The following is a 24,438-nucleotide window of genomic DNA, read 5'->3' on the forward strand; positions in this document are numbered from 1 at the left end:
AGCAAATTAATATTGTACAGTTTGGTTATATTAGTATGTGATGTGCATTCTTCCTTAAAAAAACTATTATTATATATAACTGCCTACAAACTTCTTGTTCCATTTTCTTGTTTCTCTCAGGTTATCGGCTTAGGAAATGCAAACCTCCAACAACTGTGTCCAATGGAGAGGTCCTCTCTGGCAGTGAGGAGTTTCTGATGGGTAAATATTGTAGTGAACATAACTAGAATCGTCAGAAGAAAAATTTGTAGAATTTTTTAATAGGACAAGCGTAAGAAAGATAGATAATGGAGAAAATAACATTAATATGGTTTATTTACGAGAGGAGTAAATAGAAAGGCTGCCTGCTCCTACAATGGTAAGAGAGATTATAGGGAAATTAAAGGGTTTTAGGGAGAGGTTATACAGAGCAATAGAATGAGTTATAAGGAGATGTGATTGAAATTCTCACAGAGGACAAAAATAGAAAACACAAATATGTTTATGAGTCCTAATGTATGAAAGGTAAAACCTACTTTATTTCAGTCAACAATTAAACTTCCTCAATTTTCATAACTATCTGTTTGACTGATACAAAGGTTAATAATTGACTACAACATTAATATCAAAGTATTTACATTATATCTACATGTTAGTCTGAAATTACCACAAACCAATTAGGCAAAAGCCTAAACTGTAAATACTCTAGAAGTAGATAGATAGATGATCCATGGTCTCCAAATTATCTTTGTATTCTTCCCTTGTGCAAAGCCCAAGTTCTTAAACTTTAGACTGACTCAAAGTTTGCCATGCAAAACAAGAGACATTGGGGCCTATCTATCAAGCTCCGAAAGGAGATTGACGGCCCGTGTTTCTGGCGAGTCTGAAGACTCGCCAGAAACAGCAGTTATGAAGCAGCAGTCACAAAGACCGCTGCTCCATAACTCTGTCCGCCTGCTCTGAGCAGGCGGACAGGAATCGCAACAATTCAACCCGATCGAGTACAATCGGGTTAATTGACACCCCATGCTGGCGGCCCATTGGCCACGAGTCAGCAGGGGGTGGTGTTGCAATCTTAAAACGCTCTCCGCATTCAACGATGTCTTGCGGACCTGATCCGCACTGTCAGATCTGGTCCGCAAGACATTTTTTAAATATGCCTCAAAGTATCACTCATCTTACGTAGGATCCTGCTGCTTGTTAAATTACTTAAAGGGATATTCCAGCCAAAATTGGAATCCACATGGATGCATTTCAGTTGTGAATAGAAGCATTTTTGCAATATACGTGTTATAAAAAATGCTTCTAATAAAATATATAGCTGTTTCAAAAATGTATTCAAGTATGCTCCGTTCACCAGCATTTTAAACACAGCACTCCCAAGGTGTTTGTACCATCTGGTTATGACTCAATTTTTTAATTGCTGACATGATACAAGCCCCACTGGCGCTCTGAGCAGCTTCAGTATTTAAAATGCTGGTGCACTGACAATATCTAGCTATGTTTCACATGCATGTGCAGAGAAAAATATTAACAATAAAACAGTGATAACTTTTACTAGAAGCATTTTTGCTAGTGCATGTATATAACAAATATGTTTTTATTAAAAGATGTAATTCATCTACGTGCATTTAAATTTTGACCGGAATGTCCCTTTAAAGTTTTTGGAAGAAACTCAGAGGGACAGTGAATTAAACTGAGCTGCACTTGGAAACACCTCTTCAAAATTACCTTCAGATTTACTGAATAAGCTCTTTTTAGTCTCAAATGAAAGGAATTCTTGATAGGAAATATTTCCCTTAAGCAGCAAGTTAATACGCCGTTGGCAGTTCTTCATATTAGATATAACATGTTTTACCTTCTTTTCACTTGTCCAAGTTCCTAGGAAATCAAACAGATGCCTCTCAATAAAATTGCCCATAACATCTCTTTATGATATTTAAGAAAAATTATTTTTTTGTTAAAAGCTAAAAAAGAAAGAAAAGTTCAGCATTATCGAGTAAGTAATATTTCTTTTCAGCATAATTATTGCTATCTTGCAAAGAAAATGAAAAAGTGTTATCTGACAAAGTTAATGTATAAAATTGTAAAATGAATCTTGCAGCCTTGGTGAATGGTGTTTCTTGGGTTTTCTGACGTTCTCTCTCAAGTCTCTTATTCTCTAATGGCTAAATTACGTGTTTTGCGTTACGAGTGAAAAAGCTTCATAACACTGCTTTTTCACTACCACTGCTATTACGAGTCTTGCAGGTATATCTGTACCGCACACTTTTTGGGCCGTAACGCAACGTAACTACCGCAGCTTTAAAAAAGTCCTTTTTTAATGGGACTACCATAGCGCCGGTATTACGAGTTTGCCTGTCCGACCAAAAATTGAGTGGTACAGCCCATAACTACAAGATCTATACCGTAAACTGAAAGTCAGTAGTTATGGGTTTTATGTTACAAAGCCGTAACATAAAACTCATAACTAAAGTGCTAAAAAGTACACTAACACCCATAAACTACCTATTAACCCCTAAACTGAGGCCCTCCCGCATCGCAAACACTAAAATAAAATTATTAACCCCCAATCTGCCGCTCCCGACATCGCCACCACTATAATAAACATATTAACCACTAAACCGCCGTTCTCCCGCATCGCAAACACTAGTTAAATATTATTAACCCCTAATCTGCTGTCCCTAACATCGCCACAACCTACATTACTGTAATTAACCCCTAATCTGCTGCCCCCAAAATCGCCGCCACTATACTAAAGTTATTAACTCCTAAACCTAACCCTAAGTCTAACCCTAACTCTAACACCCACTAACTTTAACATAATTAAAATAAATCTAAATTAAAATTACTATCATTAACTAAATAATTCCTATTTAAAACGAAATACTTGCCTATAAAATAAACCCTAAGCTAGCTATAATATAACTAATAGTTACATTGTATCTATCTTAGGTTTTATTTTTATTTCACAGGTAAGTTTGTATTTATTTTAACTAGGTAGACTAGTTAGTAAATAGTTATTAACTATTTATTAACTACCTAGGTAAAATAAATACAAATTTACCTGTAAAATTAAACCTAGCCTGTCTTACACTAACACCTAACCTTACACTACAATTAAATCAATTACATTAATTAAATACAATTAACTAAATTGCAAAAAAATAAACATTAAATTACACAAAATAAAAAAGAAATGATCAAATATTTAAACTAATTACACCTAATCTTATAGCCCTATCATAATAAAAAAAGCCCCCCAAAATAACCCCCCCCAGCCTAAGATAAACTACCAATAGCCCTTAAAAGGGCCTTTTGCAGGGCATTGCCCCAAAGAAATCAGCTCTTTTACCTGTAAAAAAAAATACAAACAACCCCCCAACAGTTAAATCCACCACCTGCACAACCAAACCCCCCAAATAAGATCCTATCTAAAAAAACTAAGCTCCCCATTGCCCTGAAAAGGGCATTTGGATGGGCATTGCCCTTAAAAGGGCATTTAGCTATTTTTCAGCCCAAACCCTAATCTAAAACTAAAACCCACCCAATAAAGCCTTAAGAAAAACCTAACACTAACCCCCGAAGATCCACTTACAGTTTTTGAAGACAGAACATCCATCTTCAACGAAGCCGGGAGAAGTCTTCATCCAAGCGGCAAGAAGTGGTCCTCCAGGCGGGCAGAAGTCTTCATCCAGACGGTATCTTCTATCTTCATCCTTCCGATGTGGAGAGGCGCCATCTTCAAGACAACCGGCGTGGAGCATCCTCTTCTTTCGACGGTTAATGAAAAATGAAGGTTCCTTTAAGGGATGTCATCCAAGATGGCATCCCTTGAATTCCGATTGGCTGATATAATTATATCAGCCAATCGGAATTAAAGTTGATCCAATCAGCCAATAGAATGCAAGCTCAATCCTATTGGCTGATTGGATCAGCCAATAGGATTTAAGCTCAATCCTATTGGCTGATTGCATCAGCCAATAGGATTTTTTCAACTTTAATTCCGATTGGCTGATAGAATTCTATCAGTCAATCGAAATTCAAGGGTCGCCATCTTGGATGACGTCCCTTAAAGGTACCTTCATTCTTAAAGATCCATCTCGAAGATGGAGCCGCTCCGCGTTGGAAGGATGAAGATAGAAGATGCCGTCTGGATGAAGACTTCTGCCCGCCTGGAGGACCACTTCTTGCCGCTTGGATGAAGACTTCTCCCAGCTTCGTTGAGGATGGATGTCCGGTCTTCAAAAACTGTAAGTGGATCTTTGGGGATTAGTGTTAGGTTTTTTAAGGGTTTATTAGGTGGGTTTTATTTTTAGCTTAGAGTTTGGGCTGAAAAAGAGCTAAATGCTCTGGTGGGTTTTACCATTGGGGGTTGTTTGTATTTTTTTTTTACAGGTAAAAGAGCTGATTTCTTTGGGGCAATGTCCCGCAAAAGGCCCTTTTAAGGGCTATTGGTAGTTTTGTTTAGGCTAGGGTTTTTTTTTTATTTTGTGTGGACTTTTTTTATTTTGATAGAGCTATTAGATTAGGTGTAATTAGTTTAAATATTTGATAATTTCTTTTTTATTTAGTGTAATTTAGTGTTTATTTTTTTTGCAATTTAGTTAATTGTATTTAATTAATGTAATTGATTTAATTGTAGTGTAATGTTAGGTGTTAGTGTAACTCAGGTTAGGTTTTATTTCACAGGTAAATTTGTATTTAGTTTAAAGGGCCATAATACCCAAATGTTTAAACACTTGAAAGTGATGCAGCATAGCTGTAAAAAGCTGCCTAGAAAATATCTCCTGAACATCTCTATGTAAAAAAGAAAGATATTTTACCTCAAAAGTTCCTCAGTAGCCACCTCCCATTGTAAAGGATTTCTAAGCAGCATTTTAGTGTGTCTGTCCTGGGACATCTTAGGGGATGAGCCTCGTGCACTCTCATATTATTTCACCAATCAGGTAAAGGAAGCTTACTATGAAATCTCATGAGAGTTAAGTCAAATCTCATGAGATCACAGTAAGAGTTCATGACCTCAGCACTGCTGATGCTGATTGGCTGCTGTTCATTTCTTCTCTTCATTTTTTTTTATTTTTACCTGCAGCTGGGAGCAGGTGAAGTATAACTTTTTACACAGAACTTACTCTGCTGAGCTGAGGAGATTGTGAGGTAAAATATCTTCCTTTTTTACATAGAGATGCTCAGGTGATATTTTCCTGACAGCTTTTTACAGTTATACTGCATCAGTTTCAAGTGATTTAGCATATGAGTATTATGTCTCTTTAACTAGGTAGTTAGTAAATAGTTAATAACTATTTACTAACTACTCTACCTAGTTAAAATAAATACAAACTTACCTGTGAAATAAAAATAAAACCTAAGATAGCTACAATGTAACTATTAGTTATATTGTAGCTAGTTTAGGGTTTATTTTACAGGTAAGTATTTAGTTTTAAATAGGAATTATTTAGGTATTAATTGTCATTTTTATTTAGATTTATTTTACTTATGTTAAAGTTAGTGGTGTTAGGGTTAGGGTAGGTTAGGGTTAGACTTAGGGTTAGGTTTAGGGGTTAATAACTTTAGTATAGTGGCGGCGAAGTTAGGGGCGGCAGATTAGGGGTTAATAAGTGTAGGTAGGTGGCGGCGATGTTGGGGGCAGAAGATTAGGGGTGTTTAGACTCGGGGTTTATGTTAGGGTGTTAGGTGTAAACATACATTTTCTTTCCCCATAGGAATCAATGGGGCTGCGTTACTGAGCTTTACGCTCCTTTATTGCAGGTGTTAGGCTTTTTTTTAGCAGACTTGATGTCTATGGGGAAATCGTGCACAAGCACGTAAAACCAGCTCAAAGCAGCGCTGGTATTTGGGTGCGGTATGGAGCTCAACGCTGCCATATTGCCTGCAAGCACCGGGTTTTTGTAAACCTGTAATACCAGCGCTATAGGGAGGTGAGCGGTGGAAACAACTTGCAAGTTAGCAGCGAGCCGCTCATAATGCAAAACTCGTAATCTAGCCGTAAGTTTGTTTTAGAAGGTGCAATGGACTTATTACTCTAATGGATTAAAGTACCATTTGACCTGTATTTGCTTCACAAAAAGTTTTATCAGTACTGGGCACTACCTGTTAACCCCTTAAGAGGGTATACTACAGGTCTTTCTATGGGGATTGTGTTATTAATAGCTATTTCCTATGACCAGCAGGAAGGAGGGAGGTATAATACTGCGGTCCCGCTGCTTGAAGTGGGACCCGCACTATTATAAACAAGAAAACTCTTAACGCACTGTGTATGTCATAGTTAAGGAGTTATTTATGTTAACTGGATCACTTTTACTTTCAACTCGTAATACAAGTAATAAGCCCGACAAGCGCAAACACCCATGATAAAACCCTTATCGCTCACGCACAACTGTTTGCGCTCCACTCATTATCTGGCCATTAGTCTTCCTCATGATCTTATTCTAACAAGTGTAGTTCCAGAGACATCATATAACTTAAAGGGACATTCTGGTCAAAGTTTAAATAAACATTGATAAATCTTTGAATAGAAACATATTTGCAATATACATGTATTGGCAAAAATGCTTCTAGTCAAAGTTATCACTGTTTTAGTGTTAACATTTTTCTCTGCACCTGCATGTGAAGCATAGCTTGATATTCTCAGTGCACCAGCATAAATACTGCAGCTGCTCAGAGCACCATTGGGGGCTTGTATCATGTCAGCAATTTACAAATTGAGTCATTCCCTCATTGCGCAAGCACTTTAGGCTCTCTGAACAAGTGCTGTGTTTAAAATGCTGGTGCACGGTGCATACACATTTGGAACAACTATAGATTTTATTTGAAGCATTTTTGCTAATACATGTATATTACAAAAATTCTACAATTATGCTACAATTATCTATATTTAATTATGTCTCAATTAGTTTAATATATTTAGTTTTCTTCACTTTCCCTAGGCGACATTGTGAGGTACAAGTGCCTGCCAGGATTCACTCTAATGGGCCCGGAGATCCTGACTTGCCGGCTTGGCACCCATCTGCTGTTTGAGGGCCCTCCCCCATCCTGTGATGGTGAGCTGGTATCTTATAGGGGTTCAGGTCCCTCATGAGAAGAAACCTCGTTTTAAAAACTAAGAGATATCAAACATAACACCCATATTCTGCAGACGCCTGAGGCTTTTTTCTCTTGTTAAGTGTATCCAGTCCACGGATCATCCATTACTTATGGAATATATTCTCCTTCCCAACAGGAAGCTGCAAGAGTCCACCCACAGCAAAGCTGCTATATAGCTCCTCCCCTAACTGCCATATTCAGTCATTCTCTTGCAAGCCTCAACATAGATAGGAGGTCGTGAGAGTCTGTGGTGCTTTCTACTTAGTTTATTCTTCAATCAAAAGTTTGTTATTTTTAAATGGCACCGGAGTGTGCTGTTTATCTCAGGCAGTATTTGGAAGAAGAATCTGCCTGCGTTTTTCTATGATCTTAGCAGACGTAACTAAGATCCATTTGCTGTTCTCACACATTCTGAGGAGTGAGGTACTTCAGAGGGGGAATGGCGTGCAGGTTTTCCTGCAGATAAGGTATGTGCAGTAAAATATTTTTCTAGGAATGGAATTGACTAAGAAAATACTGCTGATACCGAAGTAATGTAAGTAAAGCCTTAAATGCAGCGATAGCGACTGGTATCAGGCTTATTAATAGAGATACATACTCTTGTAAAAATGTGTTTTAAAACGTTTGCTGGCATGTTTAATCGTTTTTTAACATATGTTTGGTGATAAAACTTATTGGGGCCTAAGTTTTTTCCACATGGCTGGCTTAAATTTTGCATAGAAACAGTTAACTGAAGCTTCCCACTGTTGGCTGTGGCAGTTTGTTGTGTCTGTTTTTAAAAACGTCTATGTCATTTTTTTTTTATTTATTTTTTTTTATCTGTTTTTTGCATTAAGGGGTTAATCATCCATTTGCAAGTGGGTGCAATGCTCTGTTACCTTATTACATGTACTGTAAAAATTTCGTTTGTTTTACTGCCTTTTTTTCACTGTTTTTCAAATTTTGACAAAATTTGTTTCTCTTAAAGGCACAGTAACGTTTTATATATTTGCTTGTTAACTTGATTTAAAGTGTTTTCCAAGCTTACTAGTCTCATTATTAGTCTGTTCTAACATGTCTGACATAGAGGAAGCTCTGTGTTCATTATGTTTTAAAGCCATGGTGGAACCCCATCTTAGAATGTGTACCAGATGTACTGATTTCATGTTAAACAATAAAGATCATTTTTTGTCTTTAAAAACATTATCACCAGAGGATTCTGTCGTGGGGGTAGTTATGCCGACTAACTCTCCCCACGTGTCAGATCTTTTGACTCCCGCTTTAGGGACTCACGCTCAAATGGCGCCAAGTACATCAAGGGCACCCATAGCGTTTCTTTTACCAGGGGATTCTGTCGAGGGGAAAGTTATGCCGACTAACTCTCCCCACGTGTCAGACCCTTCGACTCCCGCTTCAGGGACTCACGCTCAAATGGCGCCAAGTACATCATAGCGTTTATTTTACAAGACATGGCAAAGGTGGTGAATAATATTCTGGCAGCAGTATTAGTCAGACTACCTGAAATTAAAGGAAAGCAGTTAGCTCTGGGGGTAGATACAGAGCATACAGACGCTTTAAGAACCATGTATGATACTACCTCACAATATGCTTAGTCTGTGGGTGATTTTTTTTTGACTCAGGGAAGATGATTTAACCTGATTCTGATATTTCTACATTTAAAATTTATGCTTGAGAACCTCCACTTGTTGCTCAGGGAGGCTTTGGCTGCTCTGAATGAATGTGTACAATCGCAGGGCCAGAGAAATTGTGTAGACTGGATAAATAATATGCAGTGCCGGTGTGTACTGATGTTTTTCCAATACCTAAAGAGGTTTACTAAAAATTTTTTAATAAGGAATGGGATAGACCAGGTGTGCCGTTCTCTTCCCCTCCTATTTTTTAGAAGAATGTTTTCTAATAGTTACCACAACACGGGACTTCTGGCAGACAGTTCCTAAGGTGGAGAGAAGAGTTTCTACTCTAGCTAAGCGTACCACTACCTCTGACGAGGACAGTTGTGCTTTTTAGATCCAATGGATAAAAAATGTTTATTCAACAGGGTTTTATCCTGCAGCCCCTTGCATACATTGCTTCTGTCACTGCTGCTGCGGCGTTCTGGGTTGAGTCTCTTGATGAGGCTTTACAGTTAAGCGACTCCATTGGATGAATATATTTGACAAGCTTATGCTAGCCAATTCCTTTGTTTTCTGATGCCTTGTTCATTTGACTAGACTAACGGCTAAGAATTCTGTTTTTTACTATACTGGCGCGCAGAGCGCTATGGCTTATATCATGGTCAGCTGTCGTGACTTTAATAAATAAGCTACTTAACTTCCCTTCAAGGGGCAGACCCTATTCGGGCCTGGTTTGAAGGAGATTATTGCTTATATCACTGGAGGAAAAGGTCATGCCCTTCCTCAGGATAGGTCTAAATCAAGGGCAAAAAAAAAAAGTCTAATTTTCGTACCTTTTAAAAACTTCAGGGCAGGTGTGGCATCCTCTTCCTCTAAGGCAAAACAAGAGGGAATTTTTGCTCAGTCCAAGGCGGTCTGGAGACAATCGGACCTGGAACAAAGATAAGCAGGCCAAGGAGCCTGCTGCTGCCTCTAAGGCAGCATGAAGGAACGGACCCCTATCCGGTAACGGATCCTATAGGGGGCAGACTTTCATTCTTTGCCCAGGCGTGGGCAAGAGATGCCCAGGATCCCTAGGCATTGGAATTTATATCCCAGAGATATCTTCTGGATTTCAAAGATTCCCCCCCAAAAAAAGGGGAGATTTCGCCTTTCACAATTATCTGCAAACCAGATAAAGAAGGAGGCATTCTTACATTGTGTACGAGATCCATCCAGTTCCAAGAGAGGAACAGGGACAGAGTTTTTACTCAAATCTGTTTGTGGTTCCCAAGGAGAGGGAACCTTCAGACCTATTTTGGATCTAAAGATCTTAAACAAATTCCTCAGAATTCCGTCATTTAAGATGGAAACTATTCGTACCATCTTAACTATGATCCAGGAGAGTCAATAGAGGACTACAATGGATTTGAAGGATGCTTATCCTCACATTGTGATGCATAAAGATCACCATCGTTTTCAGGTTTGCCTTTCTAGACAGGCATTACCAGTTTGTAGCTCTTTCCTTTGGGATATCTACAGCCCCAAGAATCTTTATGGAGGTTCTGGGGTCGCTTTGGCGGTCCTTAGACCGCGGGGCATAGAAGTGGCCCCTTATTTAGACGACATCCTGATACAGGCGTCAAACATCCAAATTGCCCAGTCTCATACGGACGTAGTACTGGCATTTCTGAGATCACATGGGTGGAAAGTGAACAAGGAAAGAGTTCTCTATCCCCAATCTCAAGGGTTTCCCTCCTAGGGACTCTGATAGATTCTGTAGAAATTAAAATTTACCTGAAGGAGTCCAGGTTGTCAAAGTTTCTAAATTTCTGCCGTGTTTTTTCATCCCATCCGCGCCCTTCGGTGGCTCAGTACATGAATGAAATCGGCTTAATGGTAGCGGCAAGGGACATAGTACCGTTTGCACGTCTACATTTCAGACCGCTGCAACTATGCATGCTCAGTCAGAGGAACGGGGATTACACAGATTTGTCCCCCTGTTAAACCTGGACCAAGAGACCAGAGATTCTCTTCTCTGGTGACTATGTCGGGTCCATCTGTCCAAGGGTATGACCTTCCGCAGGTCAGATGGGACAATTGTTACAATAGATGCCAGCCTTTTAGGTTGGGATGCAGTCTGGAACTCCCTGAAGGCTCAGGGATAGTGGACTTAGGAGGAGACCCTCCTTCTAATAAATATTCTGGAACTGGGAGTGATATTCCATGCTCTTCAGACTTGGCCTCAGTTAGCAACTCTGAGGTACATCATACTCAGTCGGACAATATACACGACTGTGGCTTACATCAGCCATCAAGGGGGAACAGAAGTTCCCTAGCGATGTTAGAAGTCTTACAATAATTCACTGGACAGAGACTCACTCTTGTCTATCAGCTATCCATATCCCAGGTGTTGAGAACTGGGAGGTGGATTTTCTAAGTCGTCAGACTTTTCTTCCGGGGGAGTGGGATTTCCTCCGGAGGTCAAGACCAAGCAGGAGAGGGCTTTGGTGTTTTTGACAGCGCCTGCGTAGCCACGCAGGACCTGGTATGCAGATCTGGTGGACATGTCATCCTTTCCATCACGGTCTCTGCTTCTGAGACAGGTCCCTCTACCTCAGGGTCCTTTCAACCATCTAAATAGAATCAATCTGAGATGGACTGCCTGGAGACTGAACGCTTGATGTTATCAAAGCATGGCTTCTCCGAGTCAGTCATTGATACCTTAATACAGACATGAAAGCCTGTCTCTAGGAAAATTGAACATAGATATGGTGTAAATATCTGATTGTTATGAATCCAAGGGTTACTCATGGAGTAAAGTCTGGATTCCCAGGATATTATCTTTTCTCCAAGATGTTTTTGAGAAAAGGGTTGTCAGCTAATTCCTTAAAAGGGGACAGATTTTTACTCTGTCTATTTTTTTGCACAAGCGTCTGGCAGGTATTCTAGACGTTCAGGCATTTGGTCAGGCTTTGGTTAGATCCAAGCCTGTGTTTAAAACTGTTGCTCCGCCATGGAGCTTAAACCTGATTCTTAAGGTTCTTCAAGAAGTTCCGTTTGAACCTTTTTTGTTCCATAGATATCAATCTTTATCTTGGAAAGTTCCTTTTGGGTAGCTAATTCCTCGACTCGTAGAGTCTCCAAGTTATCTGTGTTACAATGTGATTCTCCTTATCTGGTCCTTCGTACGGTTAAGGTAGTCCTGCGTACCAACCTGGGTTTTTTCCTAAGGTGGTATCTAACAAGTACATCACTCAAGAGATAGTTGTTCCATGCTTGTATCCTAATCCTTCCTCAAAGAAGGAACGTCTATTACACAATATTGGACGTGGTTTGTGCTTTAAAGTTTTACTTACAAGCTACTACAGTTTTCATCAAACGTTCACCTTGTTTGTTGTCTATTCTGGACAGAGGAGAGGTCAAAAGACTTCAGCAGCCTCTCTGTCTTTTTGGTTAAAAAGCATAATTCATTTAGCTTATGAGACTGCTGGACAGCAGCCTCCTGAAGGGATTACAGCTCATTCTACTAGAGCTGTGGTTTTCACTTGGGCCTTTTTTAAATGTGGCTTCTGTTGAACAGATTTACAAGACGGAGTCTTGGTCTGCGCTTCATACTTTTCAAATTTAACAAATTTGATACCTTGCTTCTTCGGAGGCTATTTTTGGGAGAAAGGGTTTTTTACAGGCAGTGGTAACTTCCGTTTAAGTACCTGCCTTGTCCCTCCCATCATCCGTGTACTTTAGCTTTGGTATTGGTATTCCATAAGTAATGGATGATCCGTGGACTGGATACACTTAACAAGAGAAAACATAATTTATGCTTACCTGATAAATTTATTTCTCTTGTAGTGTATCCAGTCCACGGCCCGCCCTGTCACTTTAAGGCAGGTAATTTTTTCATTTGAACTACAGTCACCACTGCACCCTATGGTTTTTCCTTTCTCTGCATGTTTTCGGTCGAATGACTGAATATGGCAGTTAGGGGAGGAGCTATATAGCAGCTTTGCTGTGGGTGGACTCTTGCAGCTTCCTGTTGGGAAGGAGAATATATTCCATAAGTAATGGATGATCCGTGGACTGGATACACTACAAGAGAAATAAATTTATCAGGTAAGCATAAATTATGTTTTTTATTATTATTAATTTAGAATTCCTTATTTCATCCATGTATTTTATTGTAATTTGCATTCACCATAGTTTTGTGTGCCTTTTAAATAATTATTTAATTCAGTGTATGTCTTAGGTAGTTGTAAGGGTACTTCTCAGAAATGGCTTAGCTTGGGTCCGTATGTCTATAATAAATGTACTTAGGAATAACAGGATTATTAGTTGTGTACAAATATTTAAGGGACATGATATTGTAAACTCTTTCCTCTTAATGTTTTCCCAATGACTTCCTACACCTGCTGCATAGTATTGAATGTAGTTAAAATAGTTCCTTCAAGTTTATTTCAAGTTTAGTTCCTTCAAGTTTATTTTTGTCCAGGAATACTCATCAAAACCATCATCTCTATTTAAATGGTCTAACCCGGCAGGAAGAGCAGACCTGCTCATGTTATGTCATGTGTCATTATATACACAAATAACATACTTAAAGTAGAGGAGCCTAATACTTAGGTATTGAAATTCTGATTTGGCAGGAGATTTAATGAGCAAAACCATTTGTTTCCTAAAGAAATCTCTCTCTTCTTCCACTTATATCTCTTGCTTGCATAGCTTTTTGACAGATAATACAGCAGTATTAAGATTTCCAATATAGGTGGTGGCTTTAACAGGCAAAAGTAACAATTTCAAAATAAAGGTAAAAATGCTGATTGCAAACACTGCAGCAGATGAAACCGGTCATTGGGAACACATTAAAATGGAGAACGTTTTAGAGTAGATTGTCCCTTTAAGAAGCATTATGCATGATAACTACCAGGTAACATGGTTCTAGTGATATATAATGTCTTATGGTATGAACATGTTTGCTGTGATGCGCTTGAATAATAAAGTGAAATATATAGTGACTCACAGTGAGCCAATCTTGTTCTCAGTACAATGTCCTTCCAATGAGGTGTTGACCGACTCTACTGGAGTAATCCTTAGCCAAAGTTTCCCAGGAACGTACCCTCACTTTCAGACTTGCTCTTGGCTTATCAAAGTGGAGGCTGGATACAATGTGACACTTATTGTGGAATATTTTTTGAGCGAAAAACAATATGATGAGTTTGAGATCTTTGATGGTAAGTTCAAACAAATAATTGTTCATTCTTTTTACAAAGTGGATACATAAACAGAGATCAATGGTAATGCACGGGAAATGCTTTTAATTGGACATTATGATGTGTATTAATCTTACATTTTATCATGGAATGTAAAGTCCCATTGGAGTCAATTATTGTTCAGTTTACTGTTAAACTGTTTAAAGGAATAGTCCAAATTAAACTTTCATGATTCATATAGGGCATGTGATATTAAACAGCATTCCAATTTACTTTTATCATCAAATTTGCTTTGTTCTGTTGGTATTCTTTGTTGAAAGCTAAACCTAGGTAGGCTCATATGCTAATTTCTAAACCCTTGAAGGCCGCCTCTTATCTCAGGGCATTTTGACAGGTTTTCACAGCTAGAGGGTGTTAGTTCATGTGTGCCATATAGATAATATTGTGCTCACGCACGTGGAGGTACCTAGGAGTCCGCTCTGATTGGCTAAAATGCATGTCTGACATAAGAACTAAAAATAAGGGGGCAGTCTGCAGAGGCTTTGATACAAGGTAATCACACAGGTAAAAAGTATATTAATATAACAGTGTTGGTTATGCAAAACTGGGTATGGGTAATAAAGGGATTATCTATCTTTTTAAACAATAAAAATGTTGAAGTAGAATGTGCCTTTAACATATGTTAAGCTAATCAGATGCCCTTAAACACTGCTGACTATGGTGTTAGTGAAGCCAAAACTCTATCTAAATTCAGGGCTGGGTTACTTGATTGATGATAATTTACTTCTGATGACAGTTATTGATTAATCTCACATTTGGAGCTTAGAATTCCTGGAATTTATGGCAATTACACCAGTGTGTTAATTAAAAAATAAAGTATTACAGAAGCTATTGTAAAGAGCTAACAATAACATTATGTTTATCATATTGTGATAGTCTAACAGAATCGGGCATTATTAAAGAGAATTTCCACTTATTTAAAAAAAAAATTTGGGAAAGTTTAGAAAATGTGTATAAAAATAAACTCCTGAACACTGGTACCTTAGGTGCCTCATTTAACAGTTTTCAGTAACCCTACACTGAGCAAATGTTTTAGTTTGTTAACTTTAGCCATCATATAGTTTCACTGTAGTAGTTTTGTGCATACGTTTTTGTGGAATCATGTTGATTTCTGTCATTTTTCAACCTTTAAGGGACATCCAAGCACTTTTCAAAGCGGTAGTGTTAATGCATTTTGCACAAAAATAACCACCTTGTCAATATACTGTATGTGTTACTGTTTTATAATAAATGTTTACCTTTCTACTGCAAAGACTTTTCCAAACAAATCAAACACCAATACTGCACTGCATATGTAATTACTAACAGGAATGCACTTTTAAAACATTGCGCATGTGCAATCACATGATGATATTACACCAAACCGTCAACCTTCTCAGTCACACTAGTGAAAGTGTTAAACCCGCTCAAGCAGTGTAATTGTCCAATCAGCAAGGTGCTCACTGCCATATCATCTGATAAGTAACTCCTATTGGTTAATTTTATCAGAGTCACAAAACTAAAATAACATTTTTTTTAAGAGAGCATTTTAGAAATTTGAGGTAAGAAAAATGATTTCAATATTGATGCTACATTGCAGTTTTATAATGCTTTTATAATCCCCACATAAATTGTAATTATATTGTATTACATTTATACTGCTGGAATGTCCCTTTAAGAAACCAGAATAAAGGTAATTTGTTACCACCATTGCACATTATGCAAGATTACCTTTGTCTGATCCTATATAATTATATCCAGCCTTTCTAAAGTCTTAAATAATACTGTCTCTCTTCTAACTTTAGGCCCCTCTGGACAGAATCCACTATTGATATCCCTTAGCGGTAATTACTCTGCTCCTCTTACCGTCACCAGCACTACGAACAAAGTGCATCTACGTTGGACGTCTGATCATGCTTACAGCAAGAAGGGTTTCAAAATCCGTTATTCAGGTGAGGGCAAAACATGAACCTGTTATACAGAGCTGTTGTATTTGTGCTCACAGAGAGCTTCTAGATTTAATTAGATTCAAATTGGTATGTCATTATTTAACTAATGTAATAAGAAAATAGAGATTAGTGGCCATTAGTGAATAAACTACTTTAAATTTCATAGTAATATCAGAGATTGAGGGCCAGATTACAAGTGGCGCGCTAACAGTTATGCGCAAGTAAAGGTTTATCGTGGCTGTTTGTGTGCATTATATGTGAAACAAAACAAAAAATCACAAAACACATCAAATATACATTGAACAGTACAGTTACACTCATAATAACACGTGACTATCTTATAAAAATTATTTTAAATAATTGAACAAAAAGTTATAGTGGCTCAAAGATATGAGGTCTCAGATGTCAGGAGGAAAAAAAACTGCAAAGTGCTTTAACATAGAGACACATACATATATTTCTCTAAAGATGTATATGTATGTATGTATGTATATATATATATATGTGTGTTTATATTTGTGTACATATGTATTTATGTGTATATATGTATTTACAGATTTTATTTACACATATAAACATATAAATACATATGTATACATATATATATATATATATATATATATATATATATATATATATATATATATATATATATATATATGTACATTGGAGCCCTTTGCAGTTAAGTAGCTGAAAACAATAAACAAGCATATTTGTTCAATATTCATATTTAATAAAGTGTTATATTGTTTATTTACTGTAAATATTTCACATTCCAATGTTCTGCACATAGCAGAGTATGTTCTCTAAGTATTTATAAAGATATTCCTATATATATATATATATATATATGTATATAGGTATATATATATATATATATATATATATTTGAGCAACAAACATCAGATATATGTATAAAAACATCAGCTATATGTAGAAATATGTATTTGTGAAAAAATAGAACATTTTCTGTTATGTGAAGAAGATTGGAATGGAATATGTCTCCACACACATTTAAAGAACTGATAAATTCATCCAAAATGCCTTCTGTAAGTAGTAGATAGAAAACGACTTTCCAATAATTTGTATTTGAATATTTATATACATTGAGCAATAGAGGGCATTTTAAAGAAATATCGACATTTTAGAAAAATGGATAGAATTCTAAGGGGTCTATTTAACCATGGCCGAATGACCTCTGTTCTCCTTGTTTCCGCACAAGTCTTCAGGCTCGACGGATATAGGAATTAAGAAGCAGCGGTCATGTACGATCAGGCTGATTGAAACCCCCTGCTAGCGGCCGATTAGCCGCAAATCTGCAGGGGGCGGTATTGCACCAGCAGTTCACAAGAACTGCTGGTGCAATGGTAAATACCGACAGCATATGCTGTCGGTATTTATCGATGTGCGGCGGACATGGTTCGCTATAGCGGATCATGTCTGTCCGCACATATATAAATAGACCCCCATGTGTGTGATGTAATGGTATGAGCTGTTATAAGGATATGTTATCAAGTACAAAAGAAGGCATTATTTGGAGATATTATAGGATGCAAGAGTCATTGTCAGTAGTTATGTGAAGCAATATAAGTATTATGCAGTATTATAAAGGGGTTATAGAGAGAAGTTGATATGAAACAACATAAAAATGTATAGGGAAATATTATAAAGTGCATAGGAAAATGTATAGGGAGAAATTATAGTAGTTAAAAATAGGCTTTCTTTGGTTTAAGTATGGTTGTATGGAACATTTATTGAAAGTTTAGCAATACTCAACAGGATATTAATTGTGCAAATAGCTAAGATTTTAATTCTAATAATGTATTCTTTTTATATAAATAATTTTACTCATTTTAAAAATCAATATGTTTCAACCTTGTCTGTATGTTTTGCTTTCAGCTGCGTACTGCAGTCTCCCTCAGCCTCCTCAACACGGCTCTGCACTGGGGCTCGTCACCAGCCCGCCTGGGGGAGTTGTACGATATACGTGCAATCCTGGTTTTAGGCTGATTGGAATGAACTCAGCCACCTGCTTACGTAGACCTCAAGGGTACTATGATTGGAATTCTGAGGTGCCACTGTGCCAGGGTGAGAATTTCCCTTTCTCTGTATAAACTATGATCTGTAAAAACAATTCTTCATTCACACTGTACTGTTTCAGAACCTATGGGGGTTGCTTACAGCAATAATCAAAACAAAAGTGTAGACTACATTTGATTCTGTAAAGCTGTCCTTTATTTTATGTAGAAAGAAGGAAAAGAGAAAAAGGTATTTCACAATATCATATTGATAACAATGCTGTTATTGCTATTAACCTGTTCAGTAAAAACATTAAAGGGACTAAATAAATGCTTGGTAGATTGATGCATTCAAAGAAAAGATTGGTCTGAGAATAACAAGTACATGTAATTTTTAAAGTTTCATTAGTTGTTTAAATGTTAACAAAATAAGTGTAATGTTTTAGGTGGCGGATTTATCAAGGGCCGAACAGCCCTTGATGCCCATGTTTCTGCGCGAGCCTGAAGGCTCGCCGGAAACAGCATTTATGAAGCAGCGGTCTTAAGACATCACTCCGCCCGCTTCTATACGATCGGGATGATTGACACCCCCTGCTAGCGGCCAATTTGACGCGAATCTGCAGGGGGCGGCATTGCACAAGCAGTTTACCACAACTGCTTGTGAAATGTTAAATGCTGACAGCGTATGTTGTCGGCATTAAGCGATATCTGTCGGACATACATACAGTGTATTATGTCAGACAGACATTGATAAATCAGCCCCTTAGTGCTTATAAAGCAATGGGAGCAGCCATGTTGTAACTTAAGTTACCTTGTCAGCTGTGGCCAATTAGAGGTAGTCATAAATAGGTCACTAGAGTGTGCATCCAATGGCTGTGTGGAATATAACAGTGTTCTGCACTTTTATTTCTAAAAGGAACTAAAAAGCTCACAATTTCAGAATTGAATTACAGGAAAAGGGGAAAAAATACATAACAAAAGTATATTGTAGACTTTTTTATATATATATAGGATTTATCATTTTATATTAATATCTCAAAGTGTTTAATGTCTCTTTAAGTTATACATAATCACATCTCTTCTTAAACCTATGTAAAGCTGAAGTCACTTCTCACCAAGCTAGAAAATGCACAATCCTTATTTGAGCAAAATGTTGATCTTGCTGAATGCTGCATAAGACAAAGCTTTCCATTGCTTATATTATACGATTAAATCAATTTCTCTAAGATTTGGAGAATCTACCTCCTTTTTTAAAGGAAAAGGAAAAAAGGAAATATTTTCTTTCTTCTTGTGGAGCCATTGGCCTCTGGTTATCAAGCCGTCAACCGCAAATATGCTGGAATTCCGCAGCGTATTTGTGGCGAGGCTGATTCGCCTTAGTTATCAAAGGCTAGAGACCGGCAAAAGTAGAATATAGTGACGTAAGCTACGATCCGCCGGACTCAGTCCGACACAGATCGATGCTTACGTCACTACAGATGTTCCGAACGCAAGATCGGCAGAATCTGACTACTTTTGGTAGTTATCAAATAACTAGCAGGTACGCTCGGCACTATTCCGGCCCAGCGTACCTGGTTTTCAATCTGCCCTGGAGGCGGCGGATCCCATAGGAATCAATGGGAGTCTGACAGCAGCGAGAGCTCATGTTTGCTGCTGCCCGATATCCCATTGATTTCTATGGGAGATGTCTGCACCTAACATGTACCCCGAGTCTAAACACCGCTAATCTGCCACCCCTACACTGCCACCACCTACTTTATACTTATTAACTCCTAAACCGCCGCTCCCGGACCCCGCCGCCACTATAATAAACTTATTACCCCCTAAACCGCCGCTCCCAGACCCCGCCGCCACCTACATTATACCTATTAACCCCTAATCTGCCGCCCCCTATACCGCCGCCACCTATATTAAAGTTATTAACCCCTATTCTGCAGATCCCGGACCACTCCGCAACTAAATAAAATGTTTAACCCCTAAACCGCCACTCCCGGACCCCGTCGCCACCTATATTAAACTTATTAACCCCTAAACCTAAGTCTAACATTAACACCCCCCTAACTTAAATATTATTTAAATAAATCTAAGTACATATTACAATTATTAACTAAATTATTCCTATTTAAAACTAAATACTTACCTGTAAAATAAACCCTAAAATAGCTACAATATAACTAATAATCATAGTGTAGCTATTTTAGGATTTATATTTATTTTACAGGCAACTTTGTATTTATTTTAACTAGGTACAATAGCTATTAAATAGTTATTAACTCTTTAATAGCTACCTAGTTAAAATAACTACAAAATTACCTGTAAAATAAAACCTAACCTAAGTTACAAATACACCTAACACTACACTGTCATTAAATTCATTTAAAAAATTACCTACAATTACCTAAAATTAAATATAATTAAATAAACTAAACTATAGTACAAAACCCCCCCACTAAATTACAGAAAATAAAAAAAAATTACAAGAACTTTAAACTAATTACACCTAATCTAAGCCCCCTTATAAAATAAAGACGCCGCTTGGATGAAGACATCGGCCGGATGGAGGACCTCTTCTGCCCCACTTGGATGAAGACATAGGCCAGATGGAGGACCTCTTCTGCCCCGCTTGGATGAAGAATTCGGCACGGCTGGGAGAACATGGCTCAAGGTAGGGTGAACTTCAGGGGGTTAGTGTTAGGTTTTTTAAGGGGGTTTTGGGTGGGTTTTAGAGTAGGGGTGTGTCGGTGGTGGGTTTTAATGTTGGGGGGGGATTTTTTTTTTTTTTTGCAGGTAAAAGAGCTGATTACTTTGGGGCAATGCCCCGCAAAAGGCCCTTTTAAGGGCTGGTAAAAGAGCTGATTACTTTGTAATTTAGAATAGGGTAGGGCATTTTATTATTTTAGGGGGCTTTTTATTTTATTAGGGGGCTTAGATTAGGTGTAATTAGTTTAAAATTCTTGTAAAAATTTTTTATTTTCTGTAATTTAGTGTTTGTTTTTGTACTATAGTTTAGTTTATTTAATTGTATTTAATTTTAGGTAATTGTAGGTAATTTTTTTAAATTTAATGATAGTGTAGTGTTAGGTGTATTTGTAACTTAGGTTAGGTTTTATTTTACAGGTAATTTTGTAGTTATTTTAACTAGATAGCTATTAAATAGTTAATAACTATTTAATAGCTATTGTACCTAGTTAAAATAAATACAAAGTTGCCTGTAAAATAAATATAAATCCTAAAATAGCTACAATATAATTATTAGTTATATTGTAGCTATTTTAGGGTTTATTTTACAGGTAAGTATTTAGTTTTAAATAGGAATAATTTTGTTAGTAATTGTAATATGTATTTAGATTTATTTAAATAATATTTTAAGTTAGGGGGGTGTTAGTGGTAGTGTTAGACTTAGGTTTAAGGGTTAATAAGTTTAATATAGGTGGTGGCGGTTTAGGGGTTAAACATTTAATTAAGTTGCGGCGGGGTCCGGGAGTGGCGGTTTAGGGGTTAAACATTTAATTTAGTTGCGGCGGGGTCCGGGAGCGGTGGTTTAGAGGTTAAAAAATGTATTTAGTTGCGGCGGGGTCCGGGATAGGGGTTAATAACTTTAATATAGGTGGCGACGGTATAGGGGGCGGCAGATTAGGGGTTAATAGGTATAATGTAGGTAGTGGCTGGATCCGGGAGCGGCGGTTTAGGGGTTAATATATTTATTATAGTTGCGGCGGGGTCCGGGAGCGGCGGTTTAGGGGGTAATAAGTTTATTTAGGTGCGGAGGGCTCCGGGAGCGGTGGTTTAGGGGGTATAAAAGTATAGTTTAGTGTGGGTGCTTAGTGACAGGCTAGCAAGAAAGCTGCGAAGAAGCCGATGAGCAGCGAGATCGATGACTGTCAGTTAACAACAGTCCGCTGTTTATCGCACCGTACTTGGTGTGCGGCTTCTTGACAGCTTTCTTGATAACTTTGGCGAACGTATTCAGGTCCGCGGCGATAGTAGGCGAGCGTATTGGGCCAGCGAATGCAGGTAAGTAGACGGCTTGATACATAGAGGCCATTGAATTCTTTATAAATTTATTGGAACATTTCAGGGAAGACAGTCTTAAAGACACATAAGCATCAGTGCTATGTTAGGGCTGTACAACGCCGTTACTCCCTTGCAGTAAAGGTCTATTTTAGCGCTTTCACCACACACATATACATATGCAAGCATATAGAGCATGCCTACTGATCAACATTTATGTGCATGCTCATGGAGCCGATACACTGTGGCTAAACATGCTTTTTTAATATATTATTCATAAATCTACCCCTAATACTTAACTATGAATATTGCATAAATGTTTTTACATGTTTTCATTTACTTAACTGCAAAAGGCTACAATGCACTTATATATATGTCTATATATGTGTATATATATATATATGTATGTAAATACATATATCGGCTTATATATATATATATATATATATATATATATATATATACACAAAATCCCTGCACACCCTGTACTTTCTTGCTTACCAGTCTCCAAAACACAATCAGCAAATAAATCTCACACCCGTTCTTTTTCAATTCCAAAAGCACCACTTTATTAAATCACCATTGTGGTGTTTGACATCCACATACGATGTTTCAGCTCTCCACCTGGGACCTTTGTCAAGGATACAGTCATGCCAGTATACTGGCAGACACTGCACAAAAGTGGTTCATTATAATGCTGCTGATCCAACCCAAATGGCTTATTATCTAGTGATATAAGGGAGATCCGTAGTAAAGAGCTTACTGCATAGAGATACTACAAACTGAAACTAATGTTTTAATAGAGGACCCTGCAATAAGTAGCTATAAAACTAGCAGATGTGTAACTTTAAATACTTTTAAATGTATGATAAAATTCCTGGGTCCCATGAAGGCATTTGAAGAGTATTTCTGACATTTACTACTGGAGCATTTGGTGGGCTTCTGTGCTGATGTTTTCTATTAATTGTAAATTTTAATGCTGTCACAAGGCTCATGATGGCCCATAATTCTAGAATGTCCTCCTCTCAAGGTGCCTGTTATACTGTCCTCATTCTTCTCCTGGCACTCTAACCCCTATGCTGCTTTGGAATTCAGTGCAGTTTGCAGTCTAGACTACAGATTTCCCTCAGCTCCCCTCCCAGCCACGCTGACACAGTCATAATTATCATTTCAACTGGAGGCATAAGGTGTCCCCTTACTAACTCTAGCCATTAAATTACCTGCCACAGCAAACTGCCTGCCTTCTTGTCACCAGGGCTGGCTTGAAGGACCTGACAGACTTTAAGGGAGTAATTGAGTGGCTTGGAGACTTTGGTTATACGTGTATTTAACCTATGTACAGTTTCAAAGTTTAGTGACATATCAAGAAGGCATTTCCTGTTCATTTTTGTGAGTGATTGGCTCAGAGGTGTTTATGCAGCTAAACTAGGTTTGCTTTTTTTATTTTTAACTCTGTACAGCCATTATTATGGCTACTCGTTGCAACCTAATTCTGTGTTACAATCAGTCTATAATATACAAGTACTATCACTCAAGATACCATATGGCAATCTATCACAAGCAAGTCAGGAAGGGGATATAATCCTTTTTCATTTTAAAGCTACGTTACTCATATGTTTAATTACTTGAAAGTGATGCAACATATTTGTAAATCCTGACAAGAAAAGAGCACATGAACATCTCTATGTAAAAAAGATAGATATTAAACTTTCTTCAGCTCACCAGAGTAATCTGCATGGTTAAATAAAACAACCAATCAATCAGGTTCATCAGTGCTGAGTTCACACTTTGAACTCTGGTAGAAATTCACCATAATCTTGAGAGATTTCATAGTAAACTTCCTTAAACTAATTAGGGAAATAAGATGACTGTACCAGCTCATTCAAGATTCACACTCCCTTGAAAGTCCTAGGACTAGCTTTCTGATGGGATCTCTAAAGCTCCTCTCTAATGTGATGTGGCTACTAAGAACATTTTTGGGTAAAATATCTTCCTTTTATTACAATGAGATGTTCATATGATATTTTCTAGCCATTTTTTTTCAGAAATGCTGCATCACGTAAGATGTCCCTTTAACAAAAAATATTTTTCTAAGAAACTGCAGCATGTTTTTTTTTTATTCTCATTGTATAAACCTTTCCTCATTTTATTCCTAGCTGTAGTTTTCGGTAAATGAGTAGTTGTTTGGAGAACATATAGACATATAAAATAAGGAAGAGAAAATCTGGTGGATTCTGGTCATTTAGCTTATCTCTGTTTTATTACAGCTATGTTCTGCGGTGTCCCTGCTGCTCCGAAGAATGGAGCAGTGTTTGGTAAGGAATACACTGTTGGCACTAAGGCTGTGTACGAGTGTGATGAAGGGCACCATTTACAAAATCCAGCAGATGCTGTGGCTGAGTGTTTGCCCTCTGGGCACTGGAGTAATGGAAATAACCCTCCTCAGTGTGTTGGTGAGTATCGGAGCTACAGTCATGTAAGTCATTGCCTTGTACTGATGTATGGGCCATGAGGCTGTGACCCAATATATATTGAGTGG

The 24,438-nt window shown here is 37.7% G+C and overlaps 1 protein-coding gene across 1 annotated transcript in view; it reads left to right on the forward strand.

Annotated features, from left to right (window-relative positions):
* Positions 1-24,438, forward strand: part of LOC128652451 (CUB and sushi domain-containing protein 2-like) — a 1,617,569-nt gene that overhangs the window by 1,473,371 nt on the left and 119,760 nt on the right. The window contains 6 exon segments of the mRNA XM_053705390.1: positions 121-201; positions 6,927-7,040; positions 13,715-13,903; positions 15,727-15,873; positions 17,770-17,958; positions 24,167-24,352. Of these exon segments, the coding sequence (XP_053561365.1) occupies positions 121-201; positions 6,927-7,040; positions 13,715-13,903; positions 15,727-15,873; positions 17,770-17,958; positions 24,167-24,352 (906 nt within the window).

This window comes from Bombina bombina, chromosome 3, assembly GCF_027579735.1.
Source record: "Bombina bombina isolate aBomBom1 chromosome 3, aBomBom1.pri, whole genome shotgun sequence".
NCBI lineage: Eukaryota > Metazoa > Chordata > Amphibia > Anura > Bombinatoridae > Bombina > Bombina bombina.